The sequence below is a fragment of the Prionailurus bengalensis genome, chromosome A1 (genome assembly GCF_016509475.1).
Source record: "Prionailurus bengalensis isolate Pbe53 chromosome A1, Fcat_Pben_1.1_paternal_pri, whole genome shotgun sequence".
Classification (NCBI taxonomy): domain Eukaryota; kingdom Metazoa; phylum Chordata; class Mammalia; order Carnivora; family Felidae; genus Prionailurus; species Prionailurus bengalensis.
This window is the reverse complement of record NC_057343.1, coordinates 136799908-136815851: the sequence shown is the minus strand read 5'-3', so window position 1 is coordinate 136815851 and position 15944 is coordinate 136799908. Positions and strand designations below refer to the sequence as shown.

Below are 15944 nucleotides of genomic sequence, written 5' to 3'. Positions count from 1 at the left end.
AACATGTTTGGTGAAACCTATTTATCAAGCATCACTTTATGATTTTTAAAAAATGCTTAGTAAAAATATTAAATGAGAATAAGTTTAAAAATATTAAAAATAAAAATCACAACACTAACTAAGCCTGAATTTAAAATGGTAGATGGTGAGACAGAAACAATCTAAACATGGAAAGATCCAATGAAGCCAAACACAGGAGAATGAGCAGAAGTGGGGATGGGTTTTGACAAATTAGGAATAATCTGAATATGTTTATAAGCTGAGGGGACTGATCTGAATTAAGTCCAGAGACAGTGAAAATTTGGTAAGGAAAAGGGATAACTGACCGACAAAGCAAGATGCTGACTGGAGTAGGAGGATAGAAATTAAGAGCATAAATAATTAGCCATTTTGGCGTATCATTTTTCAAAATGATGTGGTAGCACTTCTACTTATAGTTTATAACTCAAAAAAAATTACATTCTTTAAAAAAATTTCTTCATGGGAATGTACGATATTTACTCAGGGGAAGAGGATAGAAAGAAAAAGAGTGACCAAGTTCCAGGGCACTCCAGCATTCGAAAATTGGAGAGGAGCCTGAGAAGCAAATCAAGAGACTATCTATAACCAAAGTCAAAAGAAGAATGGGTGGGGCGCCTAGCTAGCTCAGTCCTTAGAGAGTGCAACGCGCCTAGCTAGCTCAGTCCTTAGAGAGTGCAACTCTTGACCTCGGGGTCAAGACTTCGAGCCCCAAATCAGGGGTAGAGTTTACTTACAGCGCGCACGCACACGCACGCACACACACACACACACACACACACACACTAACCAAAAAACAAAAGAGGGACACCTTTCAGGGAGAAGTGGTCAACTGTTTCGGTTTCTAATAAAGATAAAAAGGCACTGAATTTCACATCATGGAGGTTATGGTGGACCTTTAAAATGTAGTTGTGAAGACAACATTCCAATTGGAGTATGTTAAAGAGAGAATGCTGTGGATATTAAACTGTAGAGAGCTAATATTGGAATACGCGCACACAAATTCACTAAAAGAGAAGGTAAAGAACAAATCTAATCTAGTAAATTTTAAGAACTTGTGTACAAAAAATGGAGCAGAGGATTCTGAAGAAGAATGGCTACTTCCTCACCCTACTCTTCTGAAGCCCCATTCATGACTCATACAAGTCCCGCGAAATTTCACCAATACACTTGCTTTTGGGAAAAAGAGAAGAAGTATGCTTATTTTTTCCCTCTTCTGCCAGAAATTATGAATGCATAGGGAAAGAAATCAAAAACAGACTTTCCTTGTCGGAAGATAACAATTCAAACTTCAGGCTTAATTGGGGGGAAGAGTTCAAAGTATGGGAATATCTCCTCATGGAAATGCATTACATCCTCCCTTCCTTGCCCATTAGTTAGAGTAAACAAGAAACAGGACAACATAATCTCAGAAGAGAAAAACGGATCCTCAGAAACCCAACACAGCCTGCACGCCACCCAAGCTGAGCTCCCTCCTTGCGTGCACACCACTCCATCCCAGCTGCTATTCTCTTAGGTCACAGAAAAGTGCATGAAATACAAAACACCCAGGCTAAAATTAAGCATTAGGAAAGAAAAGATGATCCACATAAAAATCTGTTCATGAAGGTTCACAGCAGTATTATTCATAAAGGCCCCCAAAAGTGGAAATAACCCAGTGTTGTATATAATGGAATATTGTTTGGCAAAAATAAAGACATGAAGTACTGAAAAATGCTACAACACAGATGAATCTTGAAAACATTATACTAAGTGAAAGAAGTCAGTCACAAAAGATGACACGTTGTATGTTTCCATTTATATGAAATGTTCCAAATAAGAACATCTACAGAGACAGAAAGCACATTAGTGGTTGCCTCGGCCTGAGATGGATTGGGGGAAAACAGAGGGTGACTGTTAAATGGTACGGGTTTTTTTTTTTCTTAGTAATAATAAAAATGCTCTAAAATTGACTGTGGTAGTAATGTTGAACAACTGTAAATTTACAAAAAACTTTAACAGTATATTTTAAATAAGTTAATTTTATGGTATGTGAATTCCATCTTAATAAAGCTATTATAGTAAAAAAAATTTTTTTTATTTTAGAATTCAGTGTCCTTTCCCACATTTAGTATAAATAAGAATGATTTTACTATACCTTTAAAGTACAAGTCAATCTATTTGGCTTTAAATCTTGGTCTTCCATTGTTCTTGATCCATCTACTACCACATAAAGATGACGCATCTACCAAAAAAAAGGTAGACAATTCAAAAATGAAGACAATTTTCAAAAACATTTTTGACCAAGAAATAAAAATGTCATTTACTATTTACATATTACACACACGCACACACACACACTTTTTGTTTTTAAGAGTCGGGGTATGTGTGGGCGAGCGGGGGAGAGGGGCAAAGGGAAAGGGAGAATGTTAACCAAGCTCCATGCCCAAGGTGGCACCCAAGGAGGGGCTCAAACTCACAAACCCATGAAATTATGACTTGAGCTGTAATCAAGAGTCAGACACTCAACCAATTGAGGCACCCAGGGAGCCCTCTTAACTTATATTTTTAATATATTCTTTTAAAAGGTCTGTTGACTTAGTATTGTTTATTCTGTCAAGACAAAATGTTTCTGTAACCCAGCTAGTTCTGTCCTGGTAAAGAAAAAAAAAGGGGGGCATCTGGGTGGCTCAGTTGGTTGAGCATCTGACTTTGGCTCAGGTCATGATCTCACGGTTCATGAGTTCGAGCCCTATAACGGGCTCTCTGTGTCAGTGAAGAACCCGCTTCGGATACTCTGTCTCCCTCTCTCTCTGCCCCTCCTCCACTCGCTCTCTCTCTAAAATGAATAAACAATAAAACAAAGTATATAAAAAAATTAACATACCATTCCAAGTCGAACCTGTCCATGGTGCTCAAACACTCTGTTAAAATTATGCAAACATTTTAATAGAATGTCCTTTATTACCCCGAAAATCAATATAACTTTTCAAGTAACCTGAATTTTTTTAGTGAAATAAATTATTAACTTAGAGGATCCACATAATTACAGGCATTTGGATAGTCCCTGAAGACCCAATTCCCTGCTGAGATGCTAGGTTGCTGGTTCCTTCCCCCCTATTCAAGAGTTTAAAGGTCAGTTTCCCTGGAACACAGCTGTAATGAAATACTAAAGAGTGGGCATAGGTGGAGAGAAAGACTTAAAGGAGTCAGTTTTACCTTTTATAACACACTTACAAACAGTTTACATACCTTTTTCTCTTTGCTTTGAAGAGAATATCTTCTATTGTAGCTTTAAGTGATCCTGATTCATCTTCTTTAAGAATCTCCCTATAAGGAATAATGACTCATTAGAAAAGAAAAGCTAAAAATGTATTAATCCAAAAGAAATGAAAATGTATATCTGCACAGAGATTTGCACATGAACATTCACAGTGGCATTATTCGTAAAACCAAATGTTGTAATCAATCTAAATGTCCATCAACTGGTGAATAGAGGAATAAAAACATGGTATACAATATAATGCTATTCAGCAATAAAAAGGAAAGAATTATTGATCTCTGCTACAACATGGATGAACCTTGAAAATATTGTTATGTGAAAGAAGCCAGACATAAATGATTACATATTATATGATTACACTTATATGAAATATCTAAAAGGGCGAATCCATAGAGACAGAAAGTAGATTAGTAGTTGCCTAGGGCTAGAGGTACGAATGGAATTAATCACAAATGGGCATGAAGGATCTTACTGGGGTGGTGAAAACATGTGTTAAATATATTTTAATAAATGTGTTAGAAAAACCAATCACTGGGGAGTGCCTGGCTCAGTTGGTTAAGTGTCTGCCTCTTGATTTCGGCTCAGGTCATAATCTCACAGGTTAGTAAGTTCAAGTCCTGCGTCGGGTTCTGCACTGACAGCCTGTCCGGGATTCTATGTCTCCCTCTCTCTCTGCCCCTCCCCTACTCATGCTCGAGCTCTCCCTCTCTCAAAATAAATTAACTTAAATAAATATTAAAAAAAAAAAAAACCAGTCACTGGAAGAGAGATAAAGCCATAAAACAACACTGAGAAACAATGTTTAAAAGAGAAAGAGAACAAGAACGCCCTACTCACCATGTCCTTTCATAGCCTCCTTCCCATCGCTTAGTTCTTTCAGGTTCGTCATCCATTTCTTCTCTTAAATGTATTATTCAATATCCTGTAAAAATCACTAGATCGTGAATTTTCTAAAAATATTTGCCACCAAATTCATACATTTCAATTTGAAAAGTAAAGAGAGGGAAGCAAACATATAAAGTAAAAAATAAATAAAAACAGAGAATGCAAGGTCATTGAATTCTTAGCAATTTATTCACTAATTGTTGTTGAAAATACTTCACAAAATTCTCATGAAACTTTTTCCCATCCTTAGGAAAAAATACAAACATTTACACACAATCTGGCACCAATGGAGATAAGCATCTTTTTACAATTTTTAAAAACAAAAATGCATTATAGATGTGTCATAGGATAAGGCCTCAGAATTAGGGGAAGTGAGTGAAGGAGTAGATGAAACAAGATTAGCTGCAAATGATCGTTATTATAGCTGAGTGATGGATTCATGGTGATTCACTGTATTACCTGTCCACTTCTGTGTGTGAATTTTCTCATTATCAAAAATTTATTTTAAGTAAGCTCTGCACCCAGTGTGGGGCTGGAACTCACAACCTCAAGATCAAGAGTTACATGCTCTATTGACTGAGCCAGGCAGGCACCCCATTATAATCAGAAGTTTTAAAATGAAATTTATTGACAGATCCAACATGGCAGAGAAGGAGGGGGACCCGAAGATCCCTTGTCCGTCAAACACAGCAGTGTTTAGACCAAAGGACTTTGAATTCCAAGAGTCTGGGCTGCAGAGTGACAGAGCCATCTCCAGGGGCCCACGGGGACAACCTGGCGGGCCACAGGTGGGGCCTCAGGGAACCAACAGCAGGCCCCCGGTGGAGGCGGGACCCATCCACACCAAACCCTGCTCCTCCACGCCTGGTAATTGCTTATCTACTGGAGCAGAACTGATGTGCTGATCAACCAGACAGCCCCTCTTCCAGACCAGTGCTGCCACCAAGATTCCAAGGCACTCAGTGTTTTTGCATTTTCTGATTTAATTCTTGGACAATTCTTATTATACATATATATTTTTTTCTTCCTTTTCTCCTTATTTCTTCCCTCCTCTAGTCTGGTTATTCTGGTTGTTGTTTTGTTTAAGCAGACATTTTTTTTTTTTTTTACCTTCTTACTTTTAAAGTTTCATTTTATTTTTTATTTTTTATTTTTTAAAATTTACATCCAAATTAGTAAGCATATAGTGAAACAATGATTTCAGGAGTAGATTCCTTAATGCCCCTTACCCATTTAGCCCATCCCCCCTCCCACAACCCTTCAAGTAACCCTCTGTTTGTTCTCTATATTTAAGAGTCTCTTCTGTTTTGTCTCCCTCTCTGTTTTTATATTATTTTTGTTAGCCTTCCCTTATTTTCATCTGTTTTGTGTCTTAAAGTCCTCATATGAGTGAATTCATATGATATTTGTCTTTCTCTAATTTCACTTAGCATAATACCCTCCAGTTCCACCCACGTAGTTGCAAATGGCAGGATTTCATTCTTTTTGATTAAGCAGACATATTTGATCTATTCTCTTTATACTTGTTCTATATCTCCTTTTCTGTTTTCCTCCCTCTCTCTCTGGATTAACCCATATAGTTTCTCTGACTGGTCAATTTTATTTTCTCTTCTTTTTCTCCGCCCCTGTTGTTTCTCTCTTTGTATGGCATAAGGCCTCTTCCACCAACACCGCCTCCCTCTTTAGTATTTATTGTGGTTGTTGTTTTGTGGTTTTTTTGTTTTTGTTTTGTTTTGTTTTTTCTCCAGGGATACTTGAACGAACAAATCAAAGCACACCTGGTGGAGGGCCCAAAACATCACTATGAGTAGGAACATAAAAAAAACACAGTCACAACAACAGAGAGTAAGTAACACACTCCAAAAAACACCTCCTGAACGGCCAGGCCCTGGACAGTGCAGCACCACTCTTTAATACAGTAGTGCTCACAAGTGCAGGACACATAACAAGCTTTTAAAACACGTAAGAGACAAAAAACTAGCCGAAATGACGAAATGGAAGACTTACGCTCAAAAGAAATTCCAGGAAAAAATAACAGGTAAAGAACTGACCAAAACAGATATAAACAATATATCTGATCAAGAATTTAAAATAATAGTCATAAGATTAATCACTGGGCTTGGAAAAAACCATAGAAGACAGCAGAGAATCTATTGCTGCAAAGATCAAGGAACTATTTCTTAGATGAATCAAGAAATGTCGTAAATGAGGTGCAAAATAAACTAGATGTGGTGACAGCAAGGACTGAAGATGCAGAGATGAGGGTAAGTGAAATAGAAGATAAAATTATGGAAAGAGTTGAAGCTGAGAAAAAGAGAGATAAAAAACTCTAGACCACGAGGGGAGAATTAAAGAACTAACTGATTCAATGAAAATGTAAACGTAATAATATCCATATCATAGGAGTTCCAGAAGAAGAAGAGAGAGAAAAAGGGGCAGAAGGTGTACTTCAACAAATGATAGCTGAGAACTTCCCCAATCTGGGGAAGGAAACAGACATTGAGATCCAGGAGGCACAGAAAACTCCCTTCAGACATAACAGGAATCGATCTTCTACACAACATATCATAGTGAAACAGGCAAAGTATAAAGATAAAGAGAGAATTCTGAAAGCAGCTAGGGACAAACGGGCCTTAACCTACAAGGGTAAGCACATAAGGGAAGTAGCAGACTTATCTACTGAAACTTGGTAGGCCAGAAGGGAGTGACAGGAAATATTCAATGTCCTGAATAGGAAAAATATGCAGCCAAGAATCCTTTATCCAGCAAGGCTGTCATTCAGAATAGAAGGAGAGATAAAGTTTTCTCCAGACAAAAACTGAAGGAGTTCATCATCACTAAAACAGCCCTACAAGACATCCTAAGGGGAACTCTGTAAGTGGAATGTTGCAAAGACTACAAAGGACGAGAGACATCACCACAAGCATGAAACCTACAGATAACACAATGACCCTAAATCCCTATCTTTCAATAATAATATTGAATGTAAATGGACTAAATGCTCCAATCAAAAGACCTAGGGCATCAAAATAGGGGCGCCTGGGTGGCGCAGTCGGTTAAGCGTCCAACTTCAGCCAGGTCACGATCTGGCGGTCCGGGAGTTCGAGCCCCGCGTCAGGCTCTGGGTTGATGGCTCAGAACCTGGAGCCTGTTTCCGATTCTGTGTCTCCCTCTCTCTCTCTCTGCCCCTCCCCCGTTCATGCTCTGTCTCTCTCTGTCCCAAAAATAAATAAACGTTGAAAAAAAAAATCAAAATGGATAAAAAAATAAGACTCATCTATTTGCTGTCTACAAGAGACCTATTGTAGACCTGAGGACACCTTCAGATTGAAAGTGAGGGTATGGAGAACAATCTATCATGCTACTCGAAGTCAAAAGAAAGCTGGAGCAGCCATACTTATATCAGACAAACTAGATTTTTTTTTTTTAAAAAAGCTTCCTTAAGTTTTATTTTTTTTTAAATTCTTTTTTAACGTTTTTATTTATTTTTGAGACAGAGAGAGACAGAGCATGAATGGAGGAGGGGCAGAGAGAGAAGGAGACACAGAATCAGAAGCAGGCTCCAGGCTCTGAGCCATCAGCCCAGAGCCCGACGCGGGGCTCGAACTCACGGACTGTGAGATCGTGACCTGAGCCGAAGTCGGATGCTTAACCGACTGAGCCACTCAGGCGCCCCAGACAAACTAGATTTTAAACTAAAGGTTGTAACAAGAGATGAAGAAGGGCATTATATCACTATTACAGGGTCTATCCATCAAGAAGAGCTAACAATGATAGATGTTTATGCACCCAATATGAAAGCACCCAAATATATAAAACAATCACAAACATACGCAATCCTACTGATAAGAATGTGATAATTGCAGGGGACTTTAATACTCCACTTACAACAATGGACAAATCATCTAAACAGAAAATCAGTAAAGAAACAATGGCCCTGAATGATACACTGGACCAGATGGACTTAACAGATATATTCAAAACTTTTCATCCAAAAGCAGCAGAATACACATTGTTCTTGAGTGCACATGGAACATTCTCCAAGATAGATCACATACTGGGTCACAAAACAGCCCTCAATACATATAAAAGAATTGAGATCATACCATGCACACTTTCAAATCACAATGCTATGAAACTTGACATCAACCACAGGAAAAAGTTTGGAAAACCTCCAAATGCATGGAGGTTAAAGAATATTCTACTAAAGAATGAATGGGTCAGCCAGGCAATTAAAGAAAAAATTAAAAAATATATGGAAACAAATGAAAATGAAAACACGGCAGTCCAAATTCTTTGGGATGCAGCAAAGGCATTCCTAAGAGGAAAATACATTGCAATCCAGGTCTATCTCAACAAACAAGAAAAATCCCAAATACAAAATCTAACAGCACACCTGAAGGAACTAGAAGCAGAACAGCAAGGAAACCCTAAGCCCAGCAGAAGAAAAGACATAATAAAAATTAGAGCAGATATAAACAATATAGAATCCAAAAAAAAAAAAAAAAAGTAGAACAAATCAATGAAACTAAGAGATGGTTTTATGAAAAAATAAAACTGATAAACCCCTAACCAGACTTCACAAAAAGAAAAGAGAGAGGCGCCTGGGTGGCTCAGTTGGTTGGGCATCCAACTTTGGCTCAGGTCATGATCTCACGGTTCATGAGTTCAAGCCCCACATCGGGCTCTGTGATGACAGCTCAGAGCCTGGAGCCTGCTTTGAATTCTGCCCCTCCCCTGCTCATGCTCTGTCTCTCTCTCCCTCAACAATAAATAAACATTAAAAAAAAACAAAAATTAAAAAAAAAAAGAAACTTCAAAAAGAAAAGGAAAGAAAAGAAAAGAGAGAGGACCCAAATAGATAAAATCATGAATGAAACTGGACTTATCACAACCAACCCCTCAGAAATACAAGCAATTATCAGAGAATACTATGAAAAATTATATGCCAATAAACTGGACAACTTGGAAGAAGTGGACAAATTCCTAGACATCCACACAGTACCAAAACTCAAAGGGGAAGAAAAAGAACATTTGAACAGACCCATAACTAGCAAAGAAATTGAAACAGTTATCAAATATCTCCCAACAAATAAGAGTCCTGGGCCAGATGGCTTCCCAGGGGAATTCTACCAAACATTTAAAGCAGAGTTAATACCTATCCTTCTCAAGCTGTTCTAAAATATAGAAACAGAAGGAAAGCTTCCGTACTCATTCTATGAGGCCAGCGTTACCTGATTCCCAAACCAGACAGAGACTCCCACAAAAAAGAATTACAGACCAATATCCCTGATGAACATGGATGCAAAAATTCTAAACAAGATACTAGCAAATCGAATTCAACAGCATACAAAAGAACTATTCACCATGATCAAGTGGGATTCATTCCTGGGCTGCAAGGCTGGTTCAATATATGCAAATCAATCAATGTGATACATCACATTAAAAAGAAAGGACAAGAACCATATGATCCTGTCAATAGATGTGGAAAAAGAATTTGACAAAATTACAGCATCCTTTCTTTTATTTATTTATTTATTTATTTATTTATTTATTTATTTATTTATTTTAACATTTATTTATTTTTGAGACAGAGACAGAGCATGAATGGGGGAGGGTCAGAGAGAGAGGGAGACACAGAATCTGAAACAGGCTCCAGGATCTGAGCAGTCAGCACAGAGCCTGACGCGGGGCTCGAACTCATGGACTGCGAGCTCATGACCTGAGCCGAAGTCAGACACTTAACCGGCTGAGCCACCCAGGCGCCCCTACAGCATCCTTTCTTAATAAAAACCCTCAAGAAAGTCAGGATAGAAGGAACATACCTAATATATGCTTATATTACCTTATATATTATAAAAGCTACATATGAAAAGCCCACAGCTAATATCCTCAATGGGGAAAAACTGAAAGCTTTCCCCCTGAGATCAGGAACACGACAGGGATGTCCATTCTCATCACTGTTGTTTAACATAGTGTCGGAAGTCCTAACTTCAGCAATCAGACAAGAAAATGAAATAAAAGACAACCAAACTGGCAAAGAAGTCAAACTTTCACTTTTTTGCAGACAACATGATACTCTACATGGAAAACCCAAAAGACTCCACCAAAAAGCTACTAGAACTGATACACGAATTTGGCAAACTCACAGGATACAAAATCAATGTACAGAAATCAGTTGCATTTCTATACACCAATAAGCAAACAACAGAAAGAGAAATCAAGAAATCGATCCCATTTACAATTACACCAAAACCCATAAAATACCTAGGAATTAACCTAACCGAAGATGAAAAGGTCTGTATGCTGAAAACTATAGAAAACTTATGAAGGAAATTGAAGAAGACACAAAGAAATGGAAAAACATTCCATGCTCATGGATTGGAAGAATACATATTATTTAACATCAATATTACCCAAAGCAGTCTACACATTCAATGCAATCCCAATCAAAATTGCACCGGCATTCTTATCAAAGCTAAAACAAACAATCCTAAAATTTGTATGGAACCAAAAAAGACCCCGAATAGCCAAAGCAATGTTGAAAAAGAAAACCAAAGCAGAGGCATCACAATCCCAGACTTTAATCTCTATTACAAAGCTGTAATTATCAAGACAGTATGGTATTGGCACAATAACAGACACACAGGCCAATGGAAGAGAATAGAGAACCCAGAATAGGACCCGCAAATGTATGACCAACTAATCTTGGACAAAGCAGGAAAAGAGTATCCAACGGAAAAAAGATTGTCTCTTTAGGAAATGGTGCTGGGAGGACTGGACAGCAACATGCAGAAGAATGAAACAAGATCCCTTTCTTACACCATGCACAAAAATAAACTCAAAATGGATGACTGACCTAAATGCAAGACAGGAAACCATCAAAACCCTACAGGAGAAAACAGGCAACAACCTCTTTGACCTCAGCTACAGCAATTTCTTGCTCAACACGTCTCCAAAGGCAAGGGAATTAAAAGCAAAAATGAACTATTGGGACCTCATCAAGATAAAAAGCTTCTGCACTGCAAAGGAAACAATCAACAAAACTAAAAGGCAACCTATGGAATAGGAAAAGATATTTGCAAATGACATACCAGATAAAGGGTAAGTATCCAAAATCTATAAAGAACTTACCAAACTCAACATGCGAAAAACAAATAATCCAGTGAAGAAACAGGCAGAAGACACGAATAGACACTTTTCCAAAGAAGATATCCAGATGGCCAACGGACAGATGAAAAGATCCTCAACATCACTCATTATCAAGGACATACAAATCAAAACCACAATGAGATACCACCTCACGCCGGTCAGAGTGGCTAAAATGAACAACTCAAGAAACGACAGATGCTGGTGAGGATGTGAAGAAACGGGAAACCTCTTGCACTGTTGCTGGGAACGTAACTTGGTGTAGCCTCTCTGGAAAACAGTGTGAAGGTTCCTCAAAAAATGAAAAATAAAACTACCCTATGACCCAGCAATAGCACTACTAGGAATTTATCCAAAGGATAAAGGAGTGCTGATTCATAGGGGCACATGTACCACCATTTTTATAGCAGCGCTTTCAACAATAGCCAAATTACGGAAAGAGCATAAATGTCCATCCATTGATGAATGGCTAAAGAAGATGTGGTTTATATATACAATGGAATACTACTTAGCAATGAGAAAGAATGAAATCCTGCCATTTGCAGCAATGTGGATGGAACTGGGAGGTTATTATGCTAAGTGAAATAAGTTAGTCAGAGAAAGAGATATCATATGTTTTCAATTATATGTGGAACTTGAGAAACTTAACAGAAGGCCATGGGGGAAGGGAAGGGAAGGGGGGGGGAAATAGTTACAAACAGAGGGGGACCAAAGGAAACCATAAGAGACTCTTAAATACAGAGGACAAACTGAGGGTTGATGCGGCGGGGGGGGGGGGGGGGGGGGGGGGGGGGGCAGGTAAGGGAGAGGGAAAAATGGGTGATGGGCATTGAAGAGGGCACTTGCTGAGATGAGCACTGGGTGTTGTATGTAAGCGATGAACCATGGGAATTTACCCCAAAAACCAAGAGCACACTTGACACATTGTATGTTAGCCAATTTGACAATAAATCATATTAAAAATAAATAAATATGGGAATGCAAGCTGGTGCAGCCACTCTGGAAAACAGTATGGAGGTTTCTCAAAAAACTAAAAATAGAATTACCCTACGACCCAGCAATTGCACTACTAGGCATTTATCCAAGGGATACAGGTGTGCTGTTTTGAAGGGACACATGCACCCCCATGTTTATAGCAGCACTATCAACAATTGCCAAAGTATGGAAAGAGTCCAAATGTCCATCGATGGATGAATGGATAAAGAAAATGTGGTATATATATATACAATGGAGTATTACTTGGCAGTCAGAAAGAATGAAATCTTGCCATTTGCAACTGCGTGGATGGAACTGGAGGGTATTATGCTAAGCAAAATTAGTCAGAGAAAGACAAATATCATATGACTTCACTCATATGAGGACTTTAAGACACAAAACAGATGAACATAGGGACGGGAAACAAAAATAATATAAAAACAGGGAGGGGGACAAAACATAAGAGACTCATAAATATGGAGAACAAACTGAGGGTTACTGGCGAGGTTGTGGGAGGGGGGATGGGCTAAATGGGTAAGGGGCACTAAGGAGTCTACTCCTGAAATCACTGTTGCACTAAATGCTAATTTGGGTGTAAATTTTAAAAAATAAAAAATAAAATTAAAAAAATAAAAATAAATAAAAAACAAAATGAAATTTGTTATTTATAATTTTTTTAATATTCATTTTATTTTTGAGAGAGAGACAGAGCACGAGCAGGGGAGGGGCAGAGAGAGACAGAAACACAGGATCCAAAGCAGGCTCCAGGCTCTAAGCCGTCAGCACAGAACCCGATGGGGGGCTTGAACCCACAAACCATGAGATCACAGCCTGAGCCAAAGTCGGTGCTTAACCAGTTGAGCCACCCAGGCACTCCTGAAATTTATTATTTATAAATGGTAAAGGCTTATGGCTCAAAATTCAAAAAAGGACACAATATTAAAACTATATTATTATCTCAACTATTGAAAAAAATAAAGAGTGAGAGCACATGCACGCGAGTGGGGGCAGGGACATGGAGGGGGCTAAAAGCACAGAGCCCGACACAGGACTCAATCTCACAAAGTGAGCTCATGACCTCAGCCAAAATCAAGAGTTGGATGCTTAATGGACTGAGCCACCCAGGCATCCCCATATTTTTGTATTTTTCATATAAGCATGTATTTCTTTAATAATCAGGGATAAAACGGGTAATAGGGGGTAATCTATTAACCATAACCAAGTAATAAAATATCCTAGTCACTTCTACACTCCCTTCCTCCCCAGTGGAATCTCCATGCCTACCCTACACTTTCACTATCAGCTTCCTTCTTTCATAAATGAAAGATCAAAGGAATCCTAAGGGCCAAGAAGACATTAAGGACAAAACAAATCCCACCACTGGCAGAGGAAAAATTAATTTCTGTAATAAGGATCATATGCAAGACCTTACACCCCACTCACACTATATATATTATATATATATATATATAATATATAAATTTTTTAATGTTTATTTATTTTTGAGAGAGAAAGAGTGTGAGAGGGAGAGGGGCAGAGAGAGAGGGACACACAGAATCCCAAGCAAGCTCCTGGTTCTGAGCTGTCAGCACAGAGCTCCAGGTGGGAATGGAACTCATGAACCGAGAGATCATGACCTGAGTGGAATTTGGACACTTAATCCACTAAGTCACCCAGGTGCCCCTCCACTTACACTGTAGAAAAATACATTTTAAGATCTAAAGAATTGATCTATAAATGGGCTTCTGGAATTAAAATCTATTGACAAGTTGCAAACTGCTTTTGTGGCATCAGTGCTTTCTGAGGCATCTGCTATTATCAGATATTATTTGCTAAAATTCTGTAGGTCTCTCATTTAAGTCACAAACCACTCCCTGGCATTGGAAGAGATCTACTTGTTTCATGGAATCTGGTGATCTACTATAGTATGAACTTAGGTAGACTGCATGAAATAATGACAAGTGACTTAATTCTAACATTTGTGTTATTTTAACACACTATGCTGGTGCTTGTAAACTTAATGGTCCATGTAGAAACAGCATATGGCGACTAAACTGAACATTTTGATCCTCCATCAAAGTTTCTGAATTACTGTGAATTACAAAAATCAAAGTTTACATAGTGTTCTTGATGTTTTCAAACTCAAATTCTTAGAAATGTCACTACTGCCAACCATCCTATCAATATTTAAACTGTTATCTTATTCTTAGTTTCTACTTTTAATTCTCTGAAAGCTGAGAAACAGAACTGACAAGCAGAAGACTGCAAACAGGAACACTTCTGACTCATTGGACACAAGGACTTAGAGTTGTGTGCAATGGGAAATTACAGAGGTATTAAGCTCCCTGTAATTGCTGATATTCCAAGGGAAGCTGGATGTTTATAATGCATGTTATTCATAGAGCAAGAAGTTATGCATCCTGGCAAAAGATGTACTTAGTGACCTCTTCGGTCAGCATCTCCAAAAGTTGATTCGTTTCATGGGAATCCAAACCCAGAAAAGCTATTTCTCCTAGCGTAGGCCTGTTGGTGTGATTCCAGGCACATGAGCTCAGAATGCTTCCAAAAACAAACGAGATCTGCACCAAACGTCCCAATTTATGAAGCTTTTACTCACACCTAACCCTGCCAAGCGCTTCGAGCCAGGCACGGGTGATCACTGCCCTGTGTTCAGACTTGGAACTCGAAGAGTCAAAAGGCTGGTAAACTCTGTCGAGGTCACATAGCTGGAGGTAGGTCAAACTCGGACCCACGACCACAATTCCTAAAACTCGCGTTCTGCCTTAAGGAAGGAAAGCCATTCCCTAGACTACGGACCCACACGCTTCTTTCCAGCTCCCACACGGAAGTTGCCCTCCTCCCCCTCCATACGCTCCCTCCCACTCACGAATCCCTACGAGGCTGCTCGGAACCATTCAGCCTCCGCGCCCGCACGCGAAAGCCTTCCAAGCTGCCGCGCTCCCCAAACAACCGGTGCCCACCTTGGCTCCTCTAGGAGCTCTAGCCGCGAACTCACCGGTCTCGTAGAATGCCGCTCTACCCGGAAGCCCCGCCCAGTCCGCTCCAAGGACGATGCCGAAATCTTTCCCCTGTGCGCGGCGGCGACGGACGAAACGTTCCGGTTGCTTCGAGCCCGTGCTGGTGCTGGACCCTCGTGGGCGGACACGTAGCTGGAGCTGACTTAGGGTGCGAGGAAGGGCCTCTTACCCCACTTCCAGCGGTCATTCACAAAGAGGCGGGAAAAGTGATCGCCGTCTACCCCGGATCTGACGAGCTTGATTTTTGTTATATTAGTTCTAAAAGGTTGGCGTGCTCGCTTCGGCAGCACATATACTAAAAGGTTGGCGTGAATGACTCTAATAGCAGCAGCAGCAGCAGCAGCAGCAGCAGCAGCTGGGCCAGAACCTTACTGGACAACGGTTTTCTGGGAAGACCCCGCTGCTCCTGCTGTTCATGGAACAAGTATTATTGAGCACCTACTGTGGGCCTGCGACAGTTCTAGGCACTGAGTAAATAGCAGTGAAAAACTAACAAATCCTTGCCCTCCTGGAATTTTGCTTCTACCATGAAGGTATTTATCAAGAAAAGCATACTGTGTCAAATGGTGATAGTGCCAATAGAAATTAAGCATGGAAGGGGGAAAAGGTGGCAGCTT

General features: G+C 39.4%; 1 protein-coding gene across 2 annotated transcripts in view; it reads right to left on the bottom strand.

Annotated features, from left to right (window-relative positions):
• LOC122486878 (general transcription factor IIH subunit 2) overlaps nucleotides 1-15404 on the bottom strand; it is a 36310-nt gene extending 20906 nt beyond the window's left edge. The window contains exons 1-5 of one of the 2 annotated variants that reach the window (XM_043586596.1): nucleotides 15306-15404; nucleotides 4118-4202; nucleotides 3250-3327; nucleotides 2885-2921; nucleotides 2156-2242 (exon numbers count right to left, since the gene is read on the bottom strand). In XM_043586596.1, coding sequence (XP_043442531.1) covers nucleotides 2156-2242; nucleotides 2885-2921; nucleotides 3250-3327; nucleotides 4118-4173 — 258 coding nt within the window. In that variant the 5' untranslated portion in view covers nucleotides 4174-4202; nucleotides 15306-15404. Of the gene's footprint in view, nucleotides 1-2155; nucleotides 2243-2884; nucleotides 2922-3249; nucleotides 3328-4117; nucleotides 4203-15270 lie in introns of both variants that reach the window. The other variant, XM_043586680.1, reaches the window with a different exon arrangement.
• Nucleotides 15405-15944: the final 540 nt, after the last annotated feature.